Genomic DNA, 19120 nt, shown 5'->3' with positions numbered 1-19120 from the left:
GTAACAATAAAACATTAACTCAATAAAACAACAATCTGTGCCAAGAAAAGTAAAAAATATGCTGAAGCATGGGTGCAATCCATCCCAAATGTTAGAGGTAAATCACCCCTGCCTCCATGCTTCGGCATATGTTTTTTTTTTTTATTGTGGTGGTGAAATTACCTCGTATCGTGAGAGCAAACGCTGTTGCTGTCAAGATAAATAAATCAGTGCTCCAGCTGAATGGTGTACCTGAAAAGAAAATAATGGTTAAAGCAGAGTTCTGCTGGGAAAGAAAAATATTAAAAGTCAGCAGCTACAAATGCTGCAGCTCCTGACTTTTAATATATGGACACTTACCTGTCCAGGGCGTACGCAATGTCGGAAGCTGATCTGCCTTGCAGCTTCACTTCCCCGTTCCCTACTGCGCATGCGCGAGTCGTGCTGCACGTTCCCACTGGTCCGTTGTCTTCTGGGACCTCTGTGTCTCACAGAAGACAGCGGTGGGGGACGGCGTAAGCGTGGGAAACTATGCCCGGAAGTAGGAGCAAATACCTGTATCAGGCTGGGTTCACACTACTACACTACTTTCATCCTACTTTGCTCTGTGTTCAATGTTTCCCTATGAGAGCGTCTTGTAGCGTCCTACACAAGTCGGTCCGACTTTGAAAATGCTCCCTGTACTACTTTTGGTCCTACATTGATCCTACTTCAGCCCATTGAATATCATTGAAGTCGGACCAAAGTAGTATCCTGTTCATGAAAGTAGAATGGATGTAGGACCAATGTAGGATAAATGTAGGACCAATGTAGCAGAGCAAAGTAGGATGAAAGTAGTGTAGTAGTGTGAACCCAGCCTTACACAGGTATCTGCTCCCTCATCCCCCCTGAAAGGTGACACCGGGGAGGGGGGTTATTGGGAGGTTTCCAAAAAGCAGAAGTTCCATTTTTGGGTGGAACACTGCTTTAACAATAAAACACAGTAAACAGTAAAGTATAAAAGAATTGCATACCTGAAAAGAAAACCTGATAAAACATAGTAACAATAAAACATTGCAGTTAAGCAAAAATTGCAGAACAATAGAGAGAAAGAGAACAATAAAATGACGACAACCGTTTTTGTCTTTTTTTTTATTTTTATTTACACTTTTATTTGTAACTGTAATGGTTCCAGGTTTGGGTCTCTCAAAAAGCGATTGCATCTTTGGAAACCCTGTGAAAGTGTGTCCTAGTCTGTGCAGTGCTGTACCCTACGCTAATACTCCACTAGTGTGTGGTAGCGTTCAAAACATTCACTGATGCAAAGACCAGGTTGGCCAGGACAGGAGGGACAATAATAGCGGGTGTCACACCTATATCTGCGTTTCCTACAGACATGACATCTTTGGGGTGTTCTGTGGGCAGAGGTACCAGGGAGGACATATAGAAAAATGCCTCTCATGCTGCCGGCTCACTGCATTTGCGCTGGGAAGGTGGGCCACAGCACCGTCTGGAAACAGAATGGCTGTCATGATCTCTTCCTGGAATTTAAGGAAGGATCCAGTCAGTCCTGAAGCTTTGTACAGCACATAAGCATTCAGCAGAGCCAATAAATATACAGACACTTTTGTGTACCAGCGTCTGGCTATACGGGCAATTGGGTACGGTGCCAACAACTGGTCGTTGAGGTCCACCCCTCCCATATTTTGGTTATATTTGTGGACACAGAGGGGTTTCTCCACAACACCAGTCGCTATTTGAATTTGGACTGTCGTATCTACGTGAAGGGAGGAAAGAACGAAAACATTCTTATTATCCCTCCACATCACAGCGAACTTATTACACTTCAAGCAGGCTCTCTCCCAGTCTAAGTCTGTAATCTACAGGCCGCTGGGGTAAGCCCCCGGAGATTAGATTTCATGGTGCCACATGCGCAAATTCCATGATAAAACAAGTGACTAAAAAGTGGCACGCTTGTGTAATAATTGTTCACATACAAGTGGTACCCCTTTCCGAATAAGGGTGACACCAAGTCCCATACAATCTTATCAGCGCTCCCCTTGTAGTCGGGGCAGTTCTCCAACTCCACGTGACTATCTCTTCCCTTGTAAACCATAAAACTATAGGTATAGCCTGTTGCCCTATTGCAGAGCTTATAATTCTTGACCCCGTATCTGGCACGCTTGCTGGGAAGGTACTGTTTCAAAGACAAGCGGCCAGAAAACGTAATCAGGGACTCATCAACGCAGACAACTTAATCAGGAGTAAACAAGGCTGCAAAATGTTGGTTGAAGTGGTTTACGAGGGGCCAGATTTTGTTGAGCCAATCGTATCCAGGGTCTCCCCGAGGACGACAGAGTTCATTGTCCTTAAATTGCATGAACCGCAAGATTTGCTCGTATCGTGTCCTGTCATGGAGGCCGAGAACAGGGACATATGATGAATTGGGTCAGTGGACCAATATGACGGCAACTTGGTTATTCCCATGAGGAGGGATAGGCCCAGGAAGGTCTTAAATTCGGAAAACCGTGAGGCCTTGTACACACGACCAGACATGTCCGATGAAAACGAATAAAAGTGATAAAAAAAACGAAAAATTAAAGGGACAGTGTCGAAATAAATAAATAAATAAGACATAAGGAAAAAAAAATGTAAAGCGTCCCATTCCTCCGAGGTCATGCGCAGAAGCGAACGCATACGTAAGTCGAGCCCGCATATGTAAACGGTGTTCAAACCACACATGTGAGGTATCGCCACAATCGTTATGGTTAGAGCAATAATTCTAGACCAAGACCTCCTCTGTAACTCAAAACCGTTAACCTGTAAATAAAATTAAGCGTCGCCTATGGAGATTTTTAAGTACCGTAGTTTAAAGCATGACATGTTGGGTATCTATTTACTCGGCACAGTCCCTCCAAATCAGGGACAGTTGGGACTTGGGAGCTATGATTACTTTTCTGGTAACAAAATTTTGGCTTTCCTGTCACTTTCAATGATAACAGTAAACAGAACATATAGAGAGGGGGTGACTCTCCCTAATGGGGACACAGACAGCAATGAAAGCCTGACAGGGGTTCTAATCTCTCTGCACTTTATTTAAAACTAAGGTTTTACGTTGAGTTATCTTTTAACACTTCCCCGTTACATGTAAGAATTCTTCTATATCCACATAGATGAATATCATTATGTAACAAAGGCATAGCTAGACGGCTGAGGTAAACACGCTTCGGCAGGCTCCATTTTGCCGGAGCCACGTTCCATTGAATGAGCACAGGGGTCCACAACAACATGGCTCCTGCAGCGCGGACACATCTAGCGCCCAGACCCGCTATAGAGCGGAAGTGACGTGATAGGAGGTGGCTGTCGCGGCGTGGTGACGTCTGCAGGCCGCTGCGAGCTCCGGTGTGAGAACGGCGGAAAGGTGATGGTGATAGACGGGCTGGAGGGGGGTTTGTTGGGTTCTCTATGACTGTGTAAGCGGAGTGGGGTGATGTGTGTACCCAGGGGAGAGCCCGGGGCGGCCTGTATGACAATGTATATAGAGGGGGAGGAGAACACGGACATTGGTGGGTTTTCTCCTCATGCAGTCTCGTCTCTGACTTGTAACAAGCATGCAGCCAGTGAAGTCAGGCTGGGGACTCGCCAATCATCACAACAAGCAGGCCTCTAGCCTGTTCAATGGGAGGGATTTAGCCATGGCAGATCACAGGACAGGGAGGTGGGGATTTTGGAAATGCTGGTTGCCTGGCTGTTATGGTGATCCTCTGGGAGTGCAGCCAGGACCCTGATGGGCTGCGTTGTACTTCGTTGGAGACCTAAAGAATGTATTGAAGCCAGGGGATGAGGATGACAGCCTATGGTGGGCTCCGTACGGTTCTCACCGGTGTCCCTGCATTTCAGGAATGGCCGACCATCTCACTACGCCTTGCCAGGCACATGTACAATGACCCCCGGGTGTGTGATCCCCCACCACAGCCAAACTAGGGCCCACTAGACTGTGGCAGAACTACAAGTCCCATGGGGCATTGCAGGGCTCTTGACAGCTACAAAGCATGACTCCCAGAGGCTGAGGCATGATGGGATTTGTAGTTCAGGTACAGCTGTAGGGCCGCCCTGGAGGAACTTATCGGGGATGAGCCGAGGCTTGAGCTATCCCAATGCTGACAGCCAATCATAAGCAGAGTTGCTGCAGAGTGCACAGCCAGGAGATCCTGGAGGAAAAGCGCATTGCTTAGCGCTCCCATGGCCGGCAGGTTCCGTCTTTTAACCACTTCAGGATCAAACCCTTTTCTGACATTTTGTTGCTAAGAAGATAAAATCTGTATTTTGTGCTAGAAAATTAAAAATTATATATATAATTTTTTTTTTTTTTTTTGCATGCTGCGCTGCGTGTCTTACTAGATTTTATTCTTTTGTACTAATGTAATTTTTTTTTTATGTTTGACGTCTGTTTAGTGCCTACATAGTCCCACCCTTGGAGGGTTTTTTCTTTCGCATATATATCTGGGATTATGACACCTCACCCACTACAACCAAAGCTACCCTTTAGGGAGCAATAGAACAACTGAAGCTGCAGAGTGCGGGGTTCCGTTATTCCCGGAATAGTCAACTTTCCATAACCATTGCAAGACAAAATGTTTTAACACCTCCTGCGCATGAGTGGGGTGGCCTAGGGATGACTTTATAGATATGCTCCTCCTATGGCACTATCTGGGGGGAGGGGGGTGGTAACAGGCCTTGCTGCCCTCTTAACGACTGGGGTAGTCCAAAAAGCAACTGCAAGAGAAAAAAAAAAAAAACAAGGCGCACCGGCCAAGTGCATTTTGCAATGTATACAACAATATAAAATATACTCCGACAATGGAAGTAGATGGCACATCAAGCGACTAGCTCATGGCACGGTGGTAGGATTGACCCAGAGCATTCCAACACCAAAGGGATGCTGCCCAGGATCAAAAAATTTCGAACACGTTTCGAGTGTAAACTCTCTCTTCTTCAGAGTCAAATGAGTAGGATCCATCTTGGAACACAAAACCTAAAATCAGAATGCCTTGAGACCACAGTTTAATAACACTGGTCTTGCTGTATTCTGATTATGTTCTGTATGCTGCAGTGATTTATTTTTATATTTATTTTTTCAGCAAGAGGACGGGGGGTTTGCTGCTCTACACTCTAGCAATGGGCGTTTTGTGGTCACTAAGCTTTGGTCACATGATCTTGATACTACTTCCCACCCCCTCGGTGCAGGGAGGAGCCTATAGTCCTCATGTGTTGGTCAGTAGAAGTATATAAAATATAATGGATGGATCCTACTCATTTGGCTCTGACGAAGAGGGTTTACCCTCGAAACAGGTTAGCTATTGTTTGATCCTGGACGGCGTCCCTTTGGCATTGGGGAACACTCTGGGTCAATCCTACCACTGTGCCACAAGCTATTAGCTTGATGTGATTTCTTCAAGCACATGAAATGACTGTTCTATATATGGCCATTCTTTTGTCCATGTACCCTGCAGGAAATTTATGTTCAGTGGGGGGATTTTACTATGCAGCTGTGTATAGTAACCAGTTGGCTTTGAACGTCATCTTGTCTAGTTAGGATGCGTTCCCCGCATCCAATTCGCTTAACATGTGGATGTGACCGGCTATCAATGCAGCCAGTTCACACATGTGCAGGGCGGTCCGCATTCAACAAGGGTCCTGTGTGTGCTTGGGTCCGATTCAGATGTGAATTCAGGTCTGGACCGGTGAACAGACACGCAGCAGACCCCAGGCACAAACCGGCGGCCGCATATAGGTGAACCCGGGCTTAAAGCACAACTAAAGTCCACAGTACTTCAATGGTCTGGCACCTTCTCTACGGATTCTTTCAAATGCTGGTCTTCGGCCATGTTGATTGGCTGGTGCAGGCACGTCACTTCCATGCATGCGTAGGAGTACAGTCATCCCAACACACAGGGAATGTAAACTGAGCTGTGCATGCATAATAGTGTCAGTGTTCATGCTAGAACTTTTACAATAAAGTTGTTGTTGTTGTGTTTTTTTTTTTTTTATTGAAGGAGAACAGAGTTCAGTCTCCTATGTCCCACTGAATAAAGGTTAGGGATGCGCCGATACTCGAGAAAATGCTCCTAAAAATACTTTCCGCTGCAATTTGCATCCATACAAAATGAATGGGCGCAAATCACACTGCAAAGAATTGTATTCAATTTGAACAGCAATGCGGTGCGATTCCTGTGCAAATCAAATGCGATTTCCCGCACCACTCCTGTGTGTGCCACTTTTTCATAGCGATTTCAGCCTGGGCTCACAGAAGTTGTGCGGGAAACTGCATTCGATTTGGCCAGGAATCGCACTGCATTGCTGTTCAAATTGCATGTGATTCTTTGCCCTGTGATTTGCGCCCATTCATTTTGTTATTAAAGCGGAGTTCCACCTAAAAGTGGAACTTCCGCTTAACCCACTCCTCGCCCCCTTACATGCCACATTTGGCATGTATTTTTTTTGGGGGGGGGAGTGGGGGCTTCAGGAGAAGGGGACTTTCTGTCCCACTTACTCCTTCTGCCGAGGGGCTGGAAAGGCGATTAGCTTAATCGCCTTATTGCAGCCCCTCCCTGTAGGCGAGCGCCTGTCCAATCGGACGGCGCCGCATGTGCAGTGCCGCTCACGCATGCGCAGTGGGTGCCCGGCCGTGAAGCCGAAAGCTGTCACGGCCGGGTGCCCACACTGAGAATGAAGACGCCGGCCGGCGAGGGGGGGCGAGGAGCGGAGCCCCAGCCGGCACGTCGCTGGAGCCGTGGAGCAGGTAAGCGTCTGTTTATTAAAAGCCAGCAGCTACACTTTTTGTAGCTGCTGACTTTTAATAAACTTAAAAAATGGGTGGAAAACCCCTTTAATGCAAAGTTTCGGTATTGGCGAGTACTTTACCGAAAGCATCGGTACTCATACTTGCCGATACACGAACGGTATCGGTGCATCCCTAATATAGATACATGATGGGGCTTGTGGTTACACAAGGCATTCTGGGTAATCTAGTTCCACAACACTTGGGAAGGCGCAGTTCAGGACTGACACAAGTACATTTTTGCAGCAATAAATAATTGGACATTGTTCTCTCTATGCAGGATGTCTATGAACTGGAACAAAGGGGGGCCGAGCGGCAAGCGCGGCTTTGGATTCGGAGGCTTCGCTATCAATACGGGGAAGAAGGAGGAGCCGAAACTGCCGCAGACGGCTCACAGCGCTTTCCACGGGCCACCTCCCGGCAACAGTTCCCAGCTGCCCTCCTTCTACAAGATTGGATCCAAGAGGGCCAACTTTGACGAGGAAAATGCGTAAGAGACGGAACGGGTGATGACTAAAATGCAGCTCCAGGCAAAACCTTTTTTATCCCCATTTAGTTTGCTGCCTGTATCCTTAACATTCAGATTTCACAGAACTCCCTGTCCCCAAAGAGGCAGCAGAGAGTAAAAAATCTCTCGACACCCAGAGGCATGATGGGACTTGTAGTATTGCAACAGCTGGAGGTCCCCTAGTGGCAAATCCCCGGTGTATAGTATTGTCACTGGTGATGTCAGTGGCAGTTGGTCAGCCCCCCCCCCCAGCTTTTTTTTTTTTTTCTCAAAAAAGGATGTTTATTGAAAAATATGACAGACATACAGAGTACAGACAATATATCCATTACATGACATATCCACTTTTTGTACAGCCAACTAAGTCAGCTAAATGATATAATAACACACAAAAACAAAAAGAAAACAAAAGAACGAAACCACACAACATTTCTGGTATGCTGCCTCCTCCTCCCACTAGACCATCACAGTTTGCATTTTTATGACTTGCGAAAATCAATGCACACTCACACTCTGGGATCCACTCCATTGTACCCTTAGGAACTATCTCCTAACCCCCACCTCCTCCCTTTTTCATAGCGTGCCCCTGAATCAGTCTTAAGTTCTCACCACCAGTCATTTATATGAGCAGCCGGTCTAGCACCAGTTCAAGTGGGGCTAATCCAGGTGTATTTAACCACGGGGCCCATAGCAACTCAAACCTACCCCCCCGTTTCCTGTGCTGATAGATGTATTTCTCAGCTCGAAGAGTGAACCCCATCTGGGCTATCCACTCCCCCAGCCTTGGGGGTTCTGTGTCCTTCCAGTGTCTAAGGATGAGTTTACGGGCCTGGAAAAGGGCCCTACCAACAGCCCCCCCCCCCCCCCCAGCTTTAGTTCGTGTCAGACTTCCTGCCACACTATCATCCCATTATTATTGCTGATCACCACCATTAGTAGTAAAAATTAAATAAAAAACCCTGTGTGTGTGTGTGTGTGTGTGTGTGTGTGTGTGTGTGTGTGTGTGTGTATGTGTATATATATATATATATATATATATATATATATATATATATATATATATATATATATATATATATATCTCATAGTTTGAAGATGCTATAACTTTCACGGAAACCAATCTGTATATATAATGTATGTGTGTTTTTACATAGCCGGTCCGCACTGTAGCAGTAAAACTACACTGGGCAGGCGGGCGGCATGTGGCTAATAAAACATAATCTACAGTTGATCCGTGTGTTACATCTCATCCCGCAGATACTTTGATGATGAAGAGGAAGATTCCTCCAATATGGACCTGCCATACATTCCAGCAGAGAACTCCCCAACCAGACAGCAGATGCTGGCGAAGAAGGAAGAATCTGACAGTGAGGATGATCCGCTTGAGGCCTTCATGGCAGAAGTGGAGGTGAGCGCTCTTTCTATGAGCCGTGCTTAGAGCTGTATTGGGCCCTGTTTACATTTGTGTATATTACACCCCTCTAGCATACACAAATTTCATTTCATGCCATTCGTTCCTAGAGCTGTCAGTCACCATCCTGCACTCTAACACAGGGGTGTTCAAAAAAGAATGCCTCCTGTCTTTGGGTTAAAAAAATGCATCTTCTCCTTTTTTTTTTTTTTTCAACACCTGGCTGGGGGTGCCTGTAAATATTTTATTTATTTATTTATTTATATATATATATATTTTTTTTTATAACACCCTAGAGAATAAAATGGCGGTCATTGCAATACTTTTTGTCACACCGTATTTGCGCAGCGGTCTTACAAGCGCACTTTTTTTAATTAAAAAAAATAAGACAACAATAAATTTGGCCCAATTTTTTTATATATTGTGAAAGATAATGTTACGCCGAGTAAAATGATACGCAACATGTCATGCTTAAAAATTGCGCCCGCTCGTGGCATGGCGTCAAACTTTTACCCTTTAAAAATCTCGATAGGCGACGTTTAAAAAATTCTACTGGTTGCATCTTTTGAGCTACAGAGGAGGTCTAGGGCTAGAATTATTGCACTCGCTCTAACGATCGCGGTGATACCTCACGTGTGTAGTTTGAACACCGTTTTCATATGCGGGCGCTACTCACGTATGCGTTCGCTTCTGCGCGCAAGCTCGTCGGGACGGGGGGCTTTAAAAAAAAATAATGTTTTTCTTATTTTATTTTTATTTTATTATTTTTTACACTGAAATTTTTTTTTGATCACTTTCATTCCTATTACAAGGAATGTAAACATCCCTTGTAATAGAAAAAAGCATGACAGGTCCTCTTAATATGAGATCTGGGGTCAAAAAGAGGGGCCATCTTGCCCTCACTTGCATCCCCACATAGCAGGCTGAAGGACCCGATCGCCTCCGCCGCTGCCGGCGGCGGAGGGAGAGGGAGGCCCCTCTCCCGCCGACGATGACGGCGATCTCGCGACGAGACCGCCGTTATCGTTTACAGGACCACTCATGTTAAATATAGATACCTTGGTTGTGGCAGCAACTGCTGCCGTTACCGAGATATCCATCTTTAAAAAACTGACGTACATATACATGAGCAGGTCCTGTAGTGGCTAGCTTTAGTTTAGGTTCACACTGAATGCGACTGAAATCGTGTGAACGGCGGCTTAGACTGAAATCTATCATTTCTAATACAACAACAGCCTTAACTTCTCCTCCCTCCCCCTTTACTCCTCGTTCTAGTGGCATGGTGGGGTGGATTTACTAAAACTGGAGAGTGCAAAATCTGTTGCAGCTGTGCATGGGAGCCAATCGGCTTCCATTTTTATTTTTTAGTCCAAGGTTAAGTGAACAAGCCGATTGGCTACCTTGCACATCTGCACCAGATTTTGCACTCTCCAGTTTTAGTAAAACAACCCTGGTGTCGCTGTCTGCTGGGCTCTACTGATGTCAGATAAAAGATGGCCGTGTCCAGCAACAATCTGAAGGGTTTCTACTGTAACAAAGTGGATATGACTGGGGGCACTTGCTATGTTTCTGTCACTTTTTGTGTTGGGGGCGGGGAGAAGTTTTTTTTTTTAAGGAGGCAAGCAATATTTGTTCTTCAGTGTGCCCTCGTAACAGCATAAGACTTCCAGCTGAGCACCAGTCGTGTGTAACAGACACCAAAAAGTAAACATACAGTGGAATAGGTCAGAATGCTTTACTTGCATGTATATTGAAGCAAGCTCAGCTATGCTAGCCTGTGATGTGAATATAGTATTGTATACACTCACCGGCCACTTTATTAGGTACACCTGTTCAATTGCTTGGTAACACAAATTGCTAATAAGCCAATTACATGGCAGGAGCATAATGCATTTAGGCATCTAGACGTGGAGAAGATGACTTGCTCAATTTCAAAAAGAGCTTCAGAATAGAGGAAGAAAGGGGATTTAAGTGACTATGAACGTGGCATGGTTGTTGGTGCCGGACGGGCTGGTCTGAGTATTTCAAAAACTGCTGATCTACTAGGATTTTCACACACAACCATCTCTAGGGTTTACAGAGAATGGCATGAAAAAGAGAAAATATCCAGTAAGTGGCAGTTGTGTGGAGGAAAATGCCTTGTTCATGTCAGAAGAGAATGGGCAGACTGGTTCCAGATGATAGAAAGGCAACAGCAACTCAAATAACCACTCGTTACAACCAAAGTAATGTAGAATACCATCTCTGAACGCACAACACATCAAACTTTGAAGCAGATGGTCTACAGCAGCAGAAGACCACTCTGGGTGTCACTTAAAAACAGGAAACTGAGGCTACAATTCGCACAGATCACCAAAATTGGACAATAGAAGATTGGAAAGACGTTGCCTGGTCTGATGAGTCTTGATTTCAGCTGCGACATTCCGATGATAGGATCAGAATTTGGCGTAAACAACGTGAAATCATGGATCCATCCTGCCTTGTATAAATGGTTCAGGCTCATGGTGTAATGGTGTGGGTGATATTTTCTTGGCACGCTTTGTACCCCTTAGTTCCAACTGAGCATCGTTTAAACCCCAAGGCCTACCTGAGTATTGTTGCTGACCATGTCCATCCCTTTATGACTACAGTGTCCCCCATCTTCTGATGGCTCCTTCCAGCAGGATAATGCACCATGTCACAAAGCTCCAATCATCTCACCACTGGACAATGAGGTCACTGTACTCCAATGGCCTCCACACTCACCACATCTCATCCAATAGAGCACCTTGGATGTGTAGCCGACAAATCTGCAGCAACTGGGTGATGCTATCATGTCACTATGGAGCAAAATCTCTGAGGAGTGTTTCCAACACCTTGTTGAATCTTTGCGATTAAGAATTGAGGCAGTTCTGAAGGCAAAAGGGGGGTGCAACCCGGTACTAGCAAGGTGTACCTAATAATAAAGTGCCTGGTGAGTGTATTTTGTGGCTTTATCAGAATGACGAGCGTTTTTTTTTTTTTTTTTTAATTATTATTATTTTAGGATCAGGCTGCCCGAGACTTGAGGAGGCTGGAGGAACGGGACAAGGAGAAGAAAAACGCCAGGTATGGAGGAGCGGTGGTATAACTGCCAATCCTGAATACACAAACAGGCCAGGCCATCATTTTTGTAGACGTGTCACTCAAATGCAGCATGACTGGTGTGGTAGCCCTGATGCTGTTTTTATTTCACCAACCTTATGCTGATATTTTAGGGTTGGTTAGACCCTGCGGCACTTCAATCATCTAAGGACTTCAGAGATTCCTCTAGCAAAAGTTAGTGAGGATATTTTACTACAGGAGCTCTTTAGAGATAAAAAGAAGCCAGATTTAGGTGGGTACTGTGGACCCGATTGCATACAATCTGCTTTTTTTGGGGCTTTGAGCTCCATCAATGGCGTTCCTGTCTAATTCTCGCTGCGGTTTGAAATGTGAACTAAAACATGCACCTGTGCTATTGAGTACATTATTTGTCAAAAAAGTGAATTAAAAGAAAAGGGCAATCAGTGGAGTTTGCTAATAGGGGGTATATTTTAAAAATTAAATGTGCGTCAGCTTCCAGACTTCCACACAACCCCAGTGCAATGCGAACTAAGAGAACAAGCCAAGCAGTGGATTTTATTCTTAAGACCCCTTTCACACTGGGGTGTTTTTCAGGTGCTTTAGCGGTAAAAAAAAGCGCCTGAAAGAAGCTGCACCTGCAATCCCAATGTGAAAGACCGAGTGCTTTCACACTGAGGCGCTGCGCTGGCAGGGCGTCAAAAAAAGTCCTGTAAGCAGCTTCTTTGCAGTGCTTTAGGCCCCTTGCACACTGGGGCATTTTTCATGTGGTACAGTGCTAAAAATAGCGCTGCTATACCGCATGAAAAATCATGCCCTGTAGTGTTCAATGTGAAAGCCCGAAGGCTTTCACATTGAAGCGGTGCGCTAGCAGGAGCGCACCAAAAGTCCTGCTAGCCGCATCTTTACCGCGGTATAGGAGCGGTGTGTTCACCGCTCCTATACCGCGCCTTCCCATTGAAATCAATGGGAAAGCGCGGTAATACCGGCCGCTAGCGGGGGTTAAAACCTCACCGCTAGCGCCTGAATATCGCGGTAAACACGGCGGTATAGCCGCGCTACAAATGGCGCGGCTATACCGTCACCGCGGCTCCACGCTGCAATGTGAAAGCAGCCTTAGGAGCGTTGAATACACCGCTCCTAAAGCCCCCTTGCCATTGAGGGAGCTTTTTTAATGCCAAAGCGCCTGAAAAATGCCCAGTGTGAAAGGGGTCTTGGTGGCGCTTTACCAGCGTTTTTCGGGCGCTGGCAGTGTGAAAGGGGTTTTAAGCCCTCGTATTTATTCACTTAACCTTAGGTGAAAAAACTTCTGACACCGACTGGCAATCACTCCTAGTGATTTTGTAGAAGGGCAAATGCAGATAAACAGTTTGGATTATCTAAGGCAGGACATAGACGGTGCAAATTTCTTTCCTGCAACCAGGAAAGCAATTTGCCCGATTCCCCCATCAACACAGACGCTCATGACGGGAATCACTCCTGCCATAGTGTTGGTTGGGGCGGACAATGATTACGGCTAGCAGCTGTAGCATAATCGCAAGTGAATCTGTATGTACCCAAGTTGATCGATCAACTTGGTACATGCAGGCTACCCCCGCACGCAGTTCTCGGTGGGTTCAGCAGGATTTAAACAGTCAATGGGCGGCCTAAGTGTAGAAGCTTTAGGAAGTCATTTCTATTTAGAGCTCTGAATAGCACTACCATGTTGAAAGATTTCTGTAAGTGATGGAGCGGTTGGGCGGAGCCAGGAACTAATAGAGACAAATTACCTTGAACAAGAAATTGGGAAACTGATGGAGTAATCGACTTAGCAGAAACATCAGTTTAGGTTTGGGGTCTCCAAACTATGGCCCTCCAGTTGTTCAGGAACTACAATTCCCATCATGCCTAGTGATGTCTGTGAATGTCAGTTTTACAATGCCTCATGGGACATGTAGTCCTGCAACAGCTGGAAGCCCATAGTTTGGAGATCCTTGCTTTAGGTCAGGGATATGCAATTAGCGGACCTCCAGCTGTTGCAGAACTACAATTCCCATGAGGCATAGCAAGACTCTGACAGCCACAAGCATGACACCCAGAGGCATGATGGGACTTGTAGTTTTGCAACAGCTGGAGGTCCGCTACTTGCATATCCCTGCTTTAGGTGAAAGTGGCCAATCAGCGGTTCTACTCTGGTTGTTGGAAGGGGAAGGACGCGTGTTTTATGGGCTAATTTATTCAGAAAGCAATTTGTGTGTCTTCTTGTCACAGCAAAACCAAGACTTGTCTTATTCGGCTCAGGCTACCACCTCCAATCATGCATGTGCATAACTGTTTTCTGTGAATGCAGACACCGGAGAGCTGCAGACAGCTGCATGCATGGTTCTTGCTCAGACTATTTGGGATTTACCCCTCCCCCCGGTACATGCACTCCTTCTGCCATACACTTTTATATACTACTATACAGACACTGCATTAAACACTTAGGCTGTTACACGACTGAGTATGTGGACTGAGTGCAGGGAAGTTTGTTTCTCCTCTTTTTTCTTGCAGGGGTATCAGGGATGACATTGAGGAAGAAGATGACCAGGTAAGTTTTTGTAGTTTTTGTTTCATCCAAAGTAGATATTTGGCCTCTGATTACAACAGAGAAAGATGCACAGCTTGTCTGCATGCAAGCTCTTAGATCAACCTATAAATGTGATCAGCTTGATGGCAACAATAATGATGATTTTTTTTTCCATGCTAGTTATGTTAATATTTTCTTTGTATACATACAAGGCAGCAGCCACTATATATACATGATGCATTTCATGTTTAGTAGTGTAGCACAGCAGTTGTACAGTACCTTACTACTAAGTAGTCACAATAAGAGGTTTTTGAGTTTATTGGCTCAAATGATTTTGATGGCAACGTTGCTATATGAACTATCTGATATTCAGAAAGACGCTTAGTGGGGAAATCAAAGTTTCTGTACAAAATACCATTTAAAAAAATCTTGCAGCACAACCATGCTACAAGAAAGTTGAACCTGATATTGCTTTGAGGTAGTCTCTAAAATAGACCGTTTGCTTTTAAAGCTTAGCTCCACCCTAAAGTGGAACTTCCGCTCATCTGATTTCCCCCCCCCCCCCCCCCCCCTCCGGTGCCACAGTTGCCACTTTTTTGGGGGGGGGGGGGAGGGGGGACAGGATACCTGTCAGACAGTTATCTTTTCCCACTTCCGGCTGCGGCCATGACGTCACTGCGGGACTCCCTCCTCCTCCCCTTGTCGCTGGCCTAATAGGAGAGAGGAGCGGGCCTCGTTCATGCGCAGTAGGGTTTCCGGCGTGAAGCCGAAAGGCTACACTGCCGGGTTCCTTTACCCGCAATGACGACGGCAGCAACCGACAGCTGATGGGAAACATCAGCTGCGGTGCCGACATCGAGGGACTACAGGACAGGTACAAGTCTCCATTTATTAAAAGCCAGCAGCTGCAGTATGTGTAGCTGCTGGCTTTAATTTTATTCTTTGTTTCCCGAAACACCCCTTTAAGCACCTGACTCCACCCCTTTATGTAATTTTAAATTATGTGAAAGACAATGCTTTGAATAAACAAGTTGCTTGGAGCCCCCCTCCATTGTATTAGAATTGCTTGTTATGTTTGAGCAGTTATTCATTTATTTTTTCTGAACCAAATCGAGAGCGGCGGCCACTCCATCATTGGGCACATGCTTTAAAGCTCAAAAAAAAAGCTCAACTCCAGGCAATTAAACTTATCCCTTGGTCGCAATGCAATGGTTAATTTTTTGTTTAGGTCTAGCAGAACAATGAAAGAAGAATTACCTATCCGATTCTTTGCTCCTCCCTGCTGGTAGATGAGCAGGGGCGGACTGACCATTCGGGTACTGCACAAGGGTCCCATGCCACTAGGGGGCCCCCCCATCAGGTTGCCAGCCTCAGTAAAACTAGGGACGGTCTAAAAATCCCAAGATTATAGCTGCCCCGCCTCTCCAGTACCTTTTTTGTATGTATGTATGTATGTATGTATGTATATTTTGTATCGATGTGTGAATACTGTGTATGTATACTGTCTGTGTGTGTGTATTCTGTGTGGCCCCTTAATCTATTAACTGGGGACCCCATAATCTCCTGTTGCCTGAGGGGCCCCATAAGTTGTCAGTCCGCCCCTGTATATGAGGCCCCCACAGTGTCCACCTACATGTGCAAACGTCAATTGAGATACACATGTTACATGATACACATGTTGCATATCGACACGCGTGCCGTAGTCAGAGCAATAATTTTAGCACAAGACCTCCTCCATAACACTAAACTAATGACCTATAGGGGGCTTTTAAAGCGTTGCCTATAGAAAATATAGTGTACTGAAGTTTGTCGGCATACACACACATTTTAGGTGCAAGCTTTTATATTTTGCCCAAAAAGTGTGTAACTTATTGTGTTTATTTGCCCTAAAATTCAGTTTACGGTGGGGTTTTTTTTTTTTTTTTGCTAAAATTTTGCGTTTCTCAGACCTTTGCGGTAATATCAAGAGACAAAAAATTGGAACTACCACTATTTTATACTCTGGGTCAGTGGTTCTCAACTTCTGTCCTCAGGGCCCACTAACAGGCCAGGTTTGCAAGATAACTGAAATACATTAAAGGTGATATCATTTGCTGCTCAGGGATTGCCGTATTCTAGTCTGCCCAAGGTAATACTTAAAATCTGGCCTGTTAAGTTCTCGGCAGCATATGCAGATATCATGGCACAACTCGACTAATTGGAAAGTGTAAATGTCTTTGTTTGTTGACACCCTGCTGTGGCTGGTCAAACCCCTCCCCCCTGTCCCTCCCTACCCCTTCTTTTACTTTATTCTTTTTATTTTTCTTCCTAATGGTTTTATTTTTATACACGATTTTGACAGTGCTTTAGCATTGAGGTATGGCTCTCCCGAGAGATTAGGATACTATGTGGCAGCCTTATCGTTGGATCGCAGTGTATGCCTGGACTGGATGTACTGGCCGCTTCGCAATACTGTTGATCTCCGTGTAGCTAATTTATGGCTTCTTGAAGTATATTAACAAATGGTCATTGCAGCCTGTTACGCTGTTTACTCATTGCACAGTGTTTTTCTGGGATGATTGTACCTCCCTGTACTGCTTTTGTGTTGTACTTTGCTACTTATTTTTTCAATAAAAACTTATTGAAAAAAAAAAAAAGATCCGGCCTGTTTAGTGAGACCTAAAGACAGGAGTTGAGAACCACTGCTCTAGGGTGTCTGCTTTCAGAAAATATTTAATGTTTGGGGGGTTTTATGTAATCTTCAGGGCTAAAATTAAATTTGAAATGTCCCCCAAAAAAAAATCTAAACGGGCTTTGGCAGCTAAAGGGTTAAAAGAAACGCAGTATGGTGATGGTAGGTGTTTAGACTAGTATGAGGCACCTTTTAATAGTAGCAAGTATGAATTTAATATTTGTCTTCTCCCCTATTTTATTCATGATTTTTTATTTTTTAACTTGCAGGAAGCGTACTTCAGGTACATGGCTGAGAACCCAACCGCCGGGCTTATCCCTGAGGAAGAGGAGGACAACCTTGAGTACGATAGTGATGGAAACCCCATGGCCGGCACCACCAAGCGTGTCATTGATCCTCTTCCCCCTATGGATCATTCCGAGGTAAGAATCGGATGCCCGTGCTGCCCTCCTGTCCAATGTTCAGATCTTCAATTATTTGACCTGTGGATGTTGGCCTTGTCTTCACAGATAGAGTATTCACCGTTTGAGAAGAATTTCTTTGAAGAACACGAGGAGATCACGGCTCTGACCCCCCAGCAGGTTGTAGACCTGAGGAACAAGTTGAACTTGCGGGTGAGGATAAAAGATGTGGAGAATGTGTATTTTCCATGAAAACTGATGGCTCAGTACGGTAAACATTTCCTCTTGATGAACGCAGGTCTCTGGAGCCGCTCCGCCACGTCCAGCCAGCAGCTTTGCTCACTTTGGATTTGATGAACAGCTCATGCACCAGATTAGGAAGTCTGAATACACCCAACCCACACCCATCCAGTGCCAGGTGAGTCTAGCAAAACGATTTACCAATACAGACAGATGAGGACATTCGTAAACAAGCATGCAATACAAAACAGAACTTGTATAGATATTTTTATTATTAATCAGGATTTGTATAATGCGCAGGGCCCTCTGATTCTTCTTGTACCCAGTTGTATTATAACTGTAATGTCTAAATTTTGTAAAGCACTGTGCAAACTGTTTGTGCTATATAAAATCCTGTATACAAATAATATATAAAATATAGATGCGCTAATATTAACTTAAAAGATGATAAAACGTACAAAGAAAACTAATCAGGGAGAACACTCCATAAACTGTGAATTACTAATATGTCCTTAATTGGTGCACAGTGATTAGCAGGATTCCATGCAGGGAAAAAATCACTCTCTTCAATCTGAATGCTAATCCAGCCCTCCACCTCTGTGATCAGATGATACAGGCACTCACAGACAGGGATTGCATGAAAGAAAAGAGAAAAAACCTCATTGCGCAATATTCGATGACAGATCAAAAATGTAATCAGAGCATTGACATATGCACTCACGAATCCCCGCTTTCAGTAAAGCATGAAAACGCCACTCAGTATGCTGTTTCCTCAGCTCGATCCGATGCACTCGGATTCGATCGCAGGCTCCTCCCTACGCGTTACGTCACAGGCACGCGACTTACTCATGGGTTCCTACCAAATAATATAGCGCCAACATTTTGTGCACAGTTTTACAACATGTGGCCAGACAGTACAGTTAGAATATTCAATACAGGAGGAATCCGAGAGCCCTGCTCACTAGAGCTTACAATCTAAGAGGGAGAGTCAAGCGATACAAAAGGTAATACCTGTGGGGATGAGCTGATGGAGAAAATAAAAGTACCGTTGTTAGGTGGGGGCAGGATAGGGTTCTCTGAAGAGAAGGTTTTCAGGGATGGCCTAAAAGGAGACAGATTGGGGTAGGGAGTTACAAAGGATGGGAGAGGCTCGGGGGGGGGGGGGGGAGTCCTGAAGGTGAACATGGAAGGAGGTAATGAGAAAGCAGGAGGTCTTGCGAGGAGTGGTGAGAATGATTTAGTTGGTATTTTGGGACTAGGTTATTGGTGTAGCTGGGGGCTGAGCTGTGGATGGTTTTGTAAGTTAATATTTTGATTGACTGTCATTTGGCACTAGAGCTGCCACCTTATGTAGATATTTAATTTTTCTTTTTTCCTTTTGTAGGGTATTCCAGTGGCACTTAGCGGACGTGACCTGATTGGCATTGCCAAAACTGGGAGTGGTAAGACAGCTGCGTTCAT

The 19120-nt window shown here is 45.0% G+C and overlaps 1 protein-coding gene across 3 annotated transcripts in view; it reads left to right on the top strand.

Moving 5' to 3' along the window:
• The first annotated feature begins 3272 nt into the window (after positions 1-3272).
• The window catches only part of DDX42 (DEAD-box helicase 42), a 25198-nt gene continuing 9350 nt past the window's right edge, over positions 3273-19120 (top strand). For all 3 annotated transcript variants that reach the window (XM_040331311.1, XM_040331310.1, XM_040331309.1), the window contains exons 1-9: positions 3273-3379; positions 7080-7289; positions 8565-8715; positions 11744-11805; positions 14332-14368; positions 17288-17440; positions 17528-17632; positions 17718-17837; positions 19044-19120. The exon at positions 19044-19120 is cut by the window's right edge and continues 100 nt beyond it. In XM_040331311.1, the coding sequence (XP_040187245.1) occupies positions 7081-7289; positions 8565-8715; positions 11744-11805; positions 14332-14368; positions 17288-17440; positions 17528-17632; positions 17718-17837; positions 19044-19120 (914 nt within the window). In that variant the 5' untranslated portion in view covers positions 3273-3379; position 7080. The remainder of the gene's footprint in view (positions 3380-7079; positions 7290-8564; positions 8716-11743; positions 11806-14331; positions 14369-17287; positions 17441-17527; positions 17633-17717; positions 17838-19043) is intronic.

This window comes from Rana temporaria, chromosome 12 (assembly GCF_905171775.1).
Source record: "Rana temporaria chromosome 12, aRanTem1.1, whole genome shotgun sequence".
NCBI classification, from domain to species: domain Eukaryota; kingdom Metazoa; phylum Chordata; class Amphibia; order Anura; family Ranidae; genus Rana; species Rana temporaria.
Note: the sequence above shows the minus strand (reverse complement) of the source record. Positions and strands in the feature narration are given on the sequence as shown.